This window comes from Cucumis melo, chromosome 4 (assembly GCF_025177605.1).
Source record: "Cucumis melo cultivar AY chromosome 4, USDA_Cmelo_AY_1.0, whole genome shotgun sequence".
Lineage (NCBI taxonomy): Eukaryota > Viridiplantae > Streptophyta > Magnoliopsida > Cucurbitales > Cucurbitaceae > Cucumis > Cucumis melo.
In genome coordinates, this window is record NC_066860.1 from 22,912,015 (window position 1) to 22,923,092 (window position 11,078).

General features: G+C 31.8%; 1 protein-coding gene across 3 annotated transcripts; it reads right to left on the minus strand.

Annotated features, from left to right (window-relative positions):
• Positions 1-805: 805 nt before the first annotated feature.
• On the minus strand, positions 806-4,899 carry LOC103503071 (uncharacterized). 3 transcript variants are annotated; one of them, XM_017047904.2, is made up of 5 exons: positions 3,910-4,510; positions 3,033-3,713; positions 2,516-2,939; positions 1,408-1,699; positions 806-1,243 (listed from the first exon to the last, which is right to left on the minus strand). In XM_017047904.2, exons 2-5 carry the CDS (start codon positions 3,576-3,578, stop codon positions 1,216-1,218), a joined length of 1,290 nt encoding a protein of 429 aa, XP_016903393.2. In that variant the 5' UTR covers positions 3,579-3,713; positions 3,910-4,510; the 3' UTR covers positions 806-1,215. The 3 variants fall into 3 exon arrangements, with proteins under 3 accessions (XP_016903393.2, XP_008465465.2, XP_050939297.1); XM_051083340.1 differs by having other exon boundaries at positions 1,079-1,243; positions 1,336-1,699; XM_008467243.3 differs by having other exon boundaries at positions 806-1,699; positions 3,910-4,899.
• Between the last annotated feature and the right edge of the window lie 6,179 nt (positions 4,900-11,078).

Consider the following 11,078-nt stretch of genomic DNA (forward strand, 5'->3'; position numbering starts at 1 on the left):
ATAAATTTAAAGATTATCAAAATAAATTAAAACTAATAAAATATTTTCTTATATCAAACTAAATTGTTGTTATGAAAAAAATACCAAAACTAATAAAATTTCAATTTCAAATTTCAAATTCGCACATTTTTATCAAGTTTGTTATAAAAAGTTAATTTATAAATTTTAAATTCAAATTGTTATTAAAAATTTATATCATGTATTACTTAATAAATTTTTTATAAATATTTTGGAATATAAGTTGTTAAATTTTAAATTCAAATTGTTATTAAAAAATATCTTTGCCGGACGATTCTAGGAGATGATATAAAATCAAATTGATATATTATTTAATAAAATTTTGATAAGTATTATAAAATATAAAAAATCCAAATCTATTGAATTTATATTTGCCATGGGTATTATCTAAAATTTAAATTCAAATAGTTATTAAATATATTTATTAATTAATTGATTTAAATCTTAAAAATACAAAAATCTGGTAGAAATTATGCCTATATTTTTAAGGGATGGTACAATATTTTCCCGCAAGAGCCATATTTTATTTTTAGGAGATGTTTTTGCAATATTTTCCAGTAAAAAAAATATCATGTTAAAATTTACCAAAACTGAATGTCGTAAACTGTATCATAATTGGTGATATAATCCCCCGGTTTCTAGGATTAGATCACAAATCCCTAGATTTTCCAATCCTATATTCATTCAGCTTTAGATTAATTTGTCTAAAGTTGAAGGTTTGCATCAATTTAACCAAATATCGTTTGATGATATAAAAACATGAGTGGATTTATAGATATTCATACCATTGTAACAATAAACTTCGATTTATAAACAATTCTATACTATAAAAAGATTATGAGCTCAAATCAGGTCTTCTATAAAAAGATGCTAATAACAAAATCTACCAAACACAACATTCCGAGCTCAAATCGTGTCTTCCATCTTCGACCGTGAACAAGTCAACGAGCATTGCTCAAAAACTACTTTGTCCATCTGGAATCACACTGCAACCTAGAGAAGATAAATCAACCAAACGACTGGACATACAAAGACAAGTGCCAAAATCAAAGCACATGGGTGACAAGAAAAACTATATTAACAAACTGTCTACCCATAATACAATTAGCTGATTCCTTTCCGAGACGACAAACTCTTACTGCAGCTATACTTCCTTCCATCGTGTATGTGCTGAAAGTTGAAAACCCTTTTGAGTCTCTATGATAGAGGCTGGTATATCAAATTTCTGAATCAGGAAAAAGAATGTCATTCATTTAGCTAAACCATTCGACATTCTTCTATCCGTGCATGGAGCGATTTTGTACATTTAATCTCAACCTGCAGGTGTAAAATGGCAAATACAAAACAGCTTTTGCATACTATGAAACGCTAGCTGTAGCTGGATCTTGCCTGATTGATGTTGTGTGATTACGATCACCAGAAATTACATCCTCACTAGGCAATTCAATAGAGACGTCTTTAGAACAGCTAAATGCATCAGATGGAATGTTGATACCAACAAAACCGATCATGACAGCCACAGCCCCAAGATAATCCATGAGATGTGGAGCATTGCCTGTTACTGAATCGACAATGGCAGCCAATGGAACTTGAATTGTGAGACCAGCTGTTGCTACAGTAGTTGTGGTTAGAAGAACGGCTTTAGCCCACAAGTAATCACTCAGCACATTATCCAGCAATCCTGAACATCAACAAGAAGTCCTAGTTAGAGTATGAATATGATACAAACACATGGAAGAATAAAAAGAAACATAAAACTCCCTACAAACTTGAAAAGAAAAAATCTGCAAGAGAATGTAACCTTATTTTTCCATCCATGCATAACTTTTGTGAAACATACGTGGTGAAAATGAGACAATACAAGATTCATCAAGAGCTATGAGAAAAAAGTGGATGAAAATATGGAAGAACCTTGGGGGTGCTAAAAATAAATTGTTCGTAATGCACTTTTTTTTTTTTTTTGGTCTTACATTACAAGTTTGGGATTACCTCTGGAATAGTGCGTCTAGGCCGTTTAAAAATACTTAAAAAAGAACCCAAATTATTTTTAGTGCTTTTTCTAAAAGTACTTGTAGAATACATGCCATCAATTAAAAGTAAATGTTTTTTAAAAAGTCATTCCAAACTATCCATCAGAAGGCTAGCCCTCTCTCGCACTGCAAGCTACCTTAATGTGTCCATCATGCATAATTTATGAGGTTGCAAAATGCTGAGATAACAAATACCAAGTTTCTCAAACCATTCCATGCACATCATGAGCAAAGATTTAAAATAATCAAGTGCCTAAGCACCATGAATTAGAGATCAGATTCTTGGAAGTTAAATTCAAATGCACCATGTTTGAAGGAAAGATTCTTGAAAATCATGTGTAATGAAATCATGTTTTGTCAAATATTTGAGATGTCCAGCCTCCACACATCCAAAAGAGAAAGCAAACAGCTTCAAATAGATACAGAGAGCAAAAAGAATAACCAAGTCTGGCAAAGATGTTACGAACCTTTAGCAACAATCATACCAACTTCCTTCCAAGTCCGCAAGCGAAATGGTTCCACATTGGTGAATTTGATTATAAGGGCAACTGGAAAAAAAATAACAAGGTTGAAAAGCCCAAGGAATCCAAGAAATTGTGCCATACTAGCCTTTCCGTTCATCTCATCATCCTCAGGCAGTTTCTTGCGAATTAGGGTAATGTATACAGCATATAAGCCTGCTGAGACGAGGGAAAGAACATCACCAAGTAGAGGATTTGAAGCAGTCTTCAACGTCATTTCAGATTGCAAATCCCCCAGGCTGACAATTATTGTGCCCCCCATACAAAGGAGAACACTAGCAAGTTTCACCCATGTAAACTTCTCGCCCAAAAATGCCAGAGAAACCAAAAATGTAAAGAGGCTGGAACCACTGCTTAAGATAGTATTTGACTACAGAAAAAAAAAAATGGAGCTATAAAATCCAATGTGATAAAATCAGCCATGACCAATATAATAAAAGAGAGGAACTAAATCGTCACTCACTGTAACAGTAGTATACTTCAGTGATAGATTAAAAGTGAGCTGAGCAAGGAACCAAAAAGGGCATATGAATAAGCTAACTTTCGCCACTCTAATCCGTGTCCAACGTCCTTTTTCATCCACTTGTTTGTCATAAGATGAGTATCCTGTTTCTAAAAATTTACTTTCTCCTTTCAAAACTGGTTGTGCATCTTCCACATGCATATGCATATGCATATGCATGGAAGTATTGTAATGATCAACATTTGTAACAAGATTGGTTTCTCCAAGAAGTATGGCCTGCTCGGGTTCATCCCTCAATTCTTGTAATGCATCCAATTTTTTGTTTTTCCAAAACAACAAGTTTCCATACTTATCCTCCAAGAAACGTGCAATTTCAATGATTGGGATGTAAATCACAAACAATGAATTGCAGATGTATGTAACAAGAAATGGTGAAACACCTTCATCAACAACAGATTGAACCACAAAACTAGCAGCTATCCATATGGTTGCAACCAAAAATATATAAAACAAACCGATTCCCCATCTCCAAACTTCATTTTCCATCTCTCACAAAACACAATCCAGCCTTCACCGTTCTCCCAAAAATTTATCCCAAATCCCAACCTAAAAAAGTCAAAATACAACCTCTTCTAGTGACAAAATGCAGCCACAAATTCCAATCTCCGACACAAATTTGACCTGAACGTAACCAAAAAGGCATTCAAATTCAAGGAAGAAGAAAAGAACACAAATTAAAACAGAGGCAATCAAATTCCAAAAAATGGTAACAATTACAAGTATCGAAAACGGAAAAAATCATAGAATTGCAATCAAAACGAAAACATGCATCAGAAATCATAGAAGGTTTATAGAATTATTATCTTCCCATACACACCGTGAATTCTAGTCGTTGATTTTTGTAATCCTTGTGAAAGAGATGATGCATCTAGAATAATGAAACCATGGAATTTTGGGCTAATGACGATTCAGGCCGTAAAATGAAAAGGATGGGAGAAGAAAAGTTGATCAAGGCGGCGAATCAACAGGAACCCAAAGAAGAGATCGGAAGAAAATATTCTCCGGACGTCATGGAAATTTCAGTGACTTTAACTCTAATCTCCCTTCAAATCTCCACAGCAGAACTCCTTTCTCCCATTTTCCCTCAAGCACTCCTTTCAATCCGGCCGTTCATTCCTTCAAATCTCCACAGCAGAACTCCTTTCTCCCATTTTCCCTCAAGCACTCCTTTCAATCCGGCCGTTCATTCCTTCAAATCTCCGCAACCATTTCCCACTCTCCGATTTTCCTTAACTCACTCTTTCCCAACCCTTACTAAATTTACGTTTTCTCCACCGATTGCGTTGACCATGCCCCTTTGGCCTCACCGGATTTTCCAGCGGAAAAATCTTTCACACCCTTCGAAAGTGCTTACTAAGAAAGACGGTGTTTCATAGAATCTTCAAAATAAACTTGGGAAATTGCAAAAAAAAAAAAAAAAAAAAAAGGATAAAATTTTGGGTTCAATGAAATTTGGGATGTGTTTTGAAAATGGAGTTTTAGGGCATGGTAAAATATCCAAATTATCCTCGATAAAAAGAATGCTAAAATAGGTCATTTTTCTCTCACTTCCTCCATCTTCAAGTTTTTTATTCTCAAAATCTCTCACGCTTAGGTGACTTTGACGAATGATGATAGTAGGCTTTGCATGGTGACGACAAGGCTTTAGACGACAACTGCGAGCTTCAAACGATGACGACGAGGCTTCAGACGACGATAACAACGAAGTTTATAAAGATTTTCACACAACTTGTGGGTTTTTTTTTCCATTTTACTTTGAGAAACATTTTTTCATTCTATATGCAACTAGGGATTTGGGACACAAAACTCCTATGTATGCAACTGGTATACACGATATCCTAATTTCTACTTCTATTTACCTAACAACAAGCAAAAAGTGGATGAGTTTTCTAAACCACTTTTTCTTTTGGAACCTCTAAACTACCTATGTTCATAATTTCCCCCTTGTTTTGTTTTAGTGGCGAGATGCAACAAACATTATTGGGAAATTGCCAAATATAGTCCAGTTTTTAAGGGGTTGTGGAATTGTAGGATTGATCGGGAGAAAAGACTTTTAGGACAAAATATGAGTAAAAAATCCAATTTACCCTTTAATGAAATTTCCCATTCTCTTTCACACCAACAAACCCATTCTCTTCTCGGCTTGTTATCTTCTTCCTCTAACTTCTCTCTAACATCTCTCAAACTCTATTTCTCCTAAAAAATTGTTCATTTTAATTACTAAAAAATATTTTAAAATAAATTTATATTAATTTTCTACTCTTACAAAATTTTTGTTTTAAGTTTCCACCAACTCTTTTCCCCTTGATTTTCGATTCTTTTTTTAAACATGTCATAAATTTAAATAAGTAAAATAAGTTAGATTGTTTTTTACTTTTTATAGTTAGATAAGATATTTTTTTAACTATATTACATTAACTTATCTAGTTGAATTTGGATATGATTTGTTGTACAATTCAACATTTATATATATATTTTTGCTTCATCTTTTTATTTTAAAATTTAGAACAAAACATTTAGGTTTATGGTTAATTTTCATAAAACATTTAGGTTTGTTGTTAATTTTCATAAATATAACAAAACACTAAATTATTTATGACCCGTGTAACAAAATAAAAAAGCCCATGAAGCCTGCTATTTTTTTTAAAAATATTCCAGGTTTGTTCTTCCTTTCAATATTTTTTCTTCTCTTCTTCTGCAATTTTCTTTTGCTTTCCATCTTCTTTCTTCTTTGGTAATTTTTCATTTATATATTTCTTTTAAATCATGATATTTGTTTTCAATCAATCATAAATCTTGTATTGTTTATTTTTAAATTGTTTTTGGTTCAAGATCATGTACCAAATATAAAAGATCTTGGTACACAATCTTGAACAAAAATCAAATTTCTACATCTCTTAAGTTCTTTAGAGTGCTATACATGTTTAGGAAGCCTTTTAAATACATATGTATTATCTTGCACACATCTCGCACACATCTTGTGTTGGAATTTATGTCCTAAAACTCGTACTTTGTTATTTGATTCAATAAAATTTATTATTGAATGCTATAATCTTAAAACCAATAAATTAAGGTCTCGAGGCTATTTTACTAAGTTTGTTAATACACTTGAACTTTATGTAGAGACATAAACATGGATTAAGTTCGACTTAATAGCCCAAATAGTAGTTCCCATGATGTGTAAAATCATGCTAATTTTTTCCATATCAGTTAAGAAATCATAAGCTCAGTTAAAAAAATCGATTTTAAAGAATTCCTCCATAAAAAAACTTCAATAGCATATAATAGTAAAAAGAAAAACAAACTAAATTAACATTTACCAAATAACACGACAACTTGATCAAAAGTGGCAAGAAAGATTAAGAGTAAGTTTGAAAGAATACGTTTAATAAATGATTAAATAAATAAGTAAGTAAATCAAGATTTGGGTACACACCTATATCTAATTTCACATAAACAGATAAAATAAAATAAAATAATCATAAACCTAAATGTTTTGTTCTAAAATTTAAACCAAAGAGATGAAGCAAAAATAGATATAATCAAATGTTGAAGTGTCCAACAAATCATATCCAAATTCCTAGATAAGTTAATGTAACACAGTTAAAAAAATATCTTATCTAACTATAAAAAGTAAAAAACAATCTAACTTATTACTTTTTTACATTTATGATATGTTTAAAAAAGAAATTGAGAACCAGGTGGAAAAAAAGTTGATGGAAACTTAAAACAAAAATGTTGTAAGAGTAAAAAAAATTAATATAATTTATTTCAAAAATATTTTTTAATAATTAAAATAAACAATTTTTAAGAGAAGAGTTTGAAAGAGGTTAGAGAGAAGTTAAAAGGAAAAAGATAACAATTGGGAGAAGAGAGTGAGTTTGTTGTGTAAAAGAGAGAAAAATTTCATTCAAGGGTAAATTGAACTTTTCACTCATATTTTGTTCTAAAAGTCTATTTTCTCCTAATCAATCCTAAAATGCCACAACCCCTTAAAAAATAGACTATATTTGGCAATTTTCCAACATTATTCTAAATTTAATATTCATATTTGTATTTCGTTTATGCGTTAGTGGTGCGGCCGTTATTCGCATGTTATATTGCATAAAGTTTTATTTATATGTTGATTAAATTATATACCATATGGAGATTTTTCTTCCTATTGTTCTTGAGTTTACTTTTTATTTTGTAGATATCTAATAGCACTTATTCTTTTTTGGAGATTAATGGGACAAGTTATCTCTTACCTCCTAGTATCAAACATTTGCAATTTAGTCGGCTTCAGAAAAATGGTAAGTGTGAGATTCATGTCACATATTGTAAAATCAAAGTTTCTTGTCTCATATGAATCAGATTGTAAATTATTTTTTCTTTGATCAATATCATCTTAGCCAAAAAAGATTGTGTTATCAAATTACATGCTATATAGATTTATCATCTATGCTTGCCAGGGAAAAAAAGAATCTTAACTAGTCGAAAATGTAAAATTTAAGTTCTGTTTTATTAGCTCTTTGTATTCACCTTTAACAATTACCTGGGAATCTTAATGCCAAAAACAAATAATGGTGAACTATGATAAATACCATTGCTTTTGCTTTATTAACTGACATTAACTTCTAGAATTATACCATGAAATCTTCAAACTAAAGTCTGGTATATTGTGCTGGAAAAAAACATCAGAGATGGCATGCACAACAGAAAACATCAAGCTTTACTCTATATGCATCTAAACGATTTAGAAAATAACATGCAATTACTACACGATAGACCTAAACTAAGAGTATAAAAGGTAAACGATGAACTTATCTCCTGAAGATCACAAGTAACAGACAACCACTAAGTTGACCTACTAATCTTAGGACCAAGAATCGAGTTGTGGGACTCGTTTTTGTGAAGTCAATCTTTTGAGAGAAAGATGGAGGTATCGTTTAGGCTGTTTTTATATGAATCATCATCATCATTTTCTCATTCTGAAATGAGAAGTTTATATAGAAAAATTACATGCAAAATGCATGCAATTTATTTCATATAAACTAAACACCTAATTAATCCATTAACTGTTAATGGAATTAGTGGCTTCTAATTCATTATAATCGGCCACATTTCCCACTAACATTTAGTTAATAAGGAAATTAATCAAAGGAGTAATTTGGTCATTTGACCAATTAAGTCAAAGTTAAACTTTGACTTTTCTTAGTTAAAAGTCAACATTTTGACTTTTTGCTATTTTACCCGTCTTGACTAATTGTAACCTCCCGAATATGAATCCGCATTCATTTTTCTAAAATTCAAATCATATTTGAATATAAATCCGGTCAAAGTTTTTGTTTTTCAAAGTCAAAAGTCAACATGTTGACTTTTACAACTTTGACCATTTCAAAAACTTTTCAAGCTTCTAAATATGAATCTATATTCATATTTATTTAAATCATATTTAAATACAAAGCTTAAAGTTTATATCTACCGACTTATATCATATATACTTGTCGGTTTCTCTCTCTTTTTCTAATTCGAACAATTCGAATTACTTTAACATATTGTTCTTAGTTGAATCCATATGAGCTAGTACGGGAACCTAATGGACCTATAGATCATTGACTCCAACGAGCTAAACTCTTTTAAACCAAGCTTAATCAACATTCGTTAACTAATGAGTCATTCCACTAAAGACTTTTAGTTGCACTCCCCTCACTATAGATATATTTCTGTCTACCTGATATAACCATGATGAGTAAGTCGATCTTTCACACGTTGTTCATAATCTCTTGGCTCGGTCAAAATACCGTTTTACCCCCGAGATTGCACCTTGCTCCTTAAGACCCACTGATCCACTATTGAACAATTGGTTTAAGGTCCAATCTATAAACCTGAATCCTTCTCGGGCCAATGAGAAGGTTGGGCCCCTTGTTCAAAACTTGGATTCAGTCCTTAAGGGAACAACCTATCTACTATTCTAGAAGTGGGTAGGAGTGAATTCCATCTTGCACCCTATGTCCCTAGCTATCCACTCGGTCTTATCCCTAAAACGGGAGGCTTATTGGGCCAGCGATGATGAGCTGCTCTCACCTATGTAGATTTAAGAATACTACCGAATGAATAGAAGTTCATAGTTAGCTCAGGATTAAGATCAAGTTACCTAGGTCATCATAATTGAAATAGTCAGTTTATAGTTTATGGTGTTATAACTAAAAGGGACTATTTCGTGGTTCCAGTCTTATGCAAACCATTTACATAGGATGCCCCCACTCCCATGTCTTTACATGAATGATTCAGGATTACATCGTTTGTACTAATTATGGAGCGGGTCGCATCCATAGTGTTTTTCCAAAATAAGGCGCCCAACCTTATTCATACACTATAGACTATTTGGGCTATTAACTCGAACTTAATTCATGTTTATGTCTCTACATAAAGTTCAAGTATATTGACAAACTCAGTAAAATAGCCTCGGGACCATAATACTTATTGGTTTTAAGATTATAGCATTCAATAATAAACTTTATTGAATCAAATAACAAAGTATAAGTTTTAGGACATAAATTCCAACATATTGTAGTAAACAGTGTCCATTTTTCTATGGCAGGATTCTAAAGTTTGGTATTTTGCAGTAACGACACCGAGGTTTAAAGATTTTCCAGTCTACATCTACTTCAACTTTTTATGTAGCATACATTAGGATTATTTAGTCCCGGCCTAATGTAAATAGTGCACATTGTTCCTTTTCATGACTTGATTCTTTTTGTCTTTTTTGTAGGATTTAGAGAAAGTTATTGGTCATAAAATCTCAAGTTCACGCTACAAAAAATATCAAGCTGATCATTAAAAAAAAAAGTAAGTGATGTACAATGTTAATTTAGTTTTTATACATATTTTTAGATTGGTTTAAGAGTTAAAGTGATACTCATGAACTTCTTAGGTTGTTTTGAGAGTCAAAATGTGACTTAGACACTTTTCGGAATTTATTTACGTGGTTTTTAGAGTTCGGATGTAGCACTTTTTAAGAGGTTGGGAGTGAAATGGTTACTTAAGAACCTTTTAGGTTGTTGAGATTTAAAAAGTTTCATGTAAGCAAAATTTTAGCCGCTTTTGTTAGCCATATTGACATGTACTTCTTATTCCAAAATGTGGTAAGGTAGCTTAACTCAAAATTTTGAAAAAATGCATTGAGTTGGATCCAATTTTATTTGTTTTACTCTACACATTTTTGTTTTGCAGTATGCTCCAATAATGTACTAAGCTTCTCACCTCTCAGTCATCATTGAGGTTCGTCAGCGAGTAGTAACTCAACATGATCCCAAGGAAATAGGGTGATTGGTGGCTACAAAAGAGTCGTGGTGGGTCATTACAATGATCACAATACCAATATACCAATAGACAACTTGTTGGATTTGATATACACTATTGAGATGTTTTGTTTGTGGTCATGTTTTGTTTATCTAATGAAATTTTATTAACTTCATTTTGTGCATATATTTATTTGTGTACCAAGTTTTAGTTTTTCTAATTTTTATATGTGGAGTTGTATAAAATAAGTTGGAAACTATTAATTATATCTAGTTGTGATAATGCAAATTTCAAGTTAAAAGTTTTTTTTTGAGTCAATTACAGGTTGCGTATGAAGGGTTCCAATGACCCAAATTTTGATGTTTTTATTTTAGCATATAACCTCTTTTATTTTATTTTTGGTGATTTCAAAGCGCATAGTGAAAGTTTGGAATGTGCAAGATATATGAGAGATAAGACATAAGAGCTAAAGAGACTAAAACATGCATCAAAACACTCTAAATGGCTTAGGAGAGATAACAATTTGATTTTGATATGTATAGTGAAAGTTTGGAATGTGCGAGATGTATGCGAGATGTGTGTGAGATACGTGTGAGATAGCTAGCGAAATAAAACATAAATGCCTAAGAGACTTACTAAACATGCATAGAAACAATTCAAATGGCTTAGGATGGGAGAGGTAGCAATTTGATTTCGAAACGC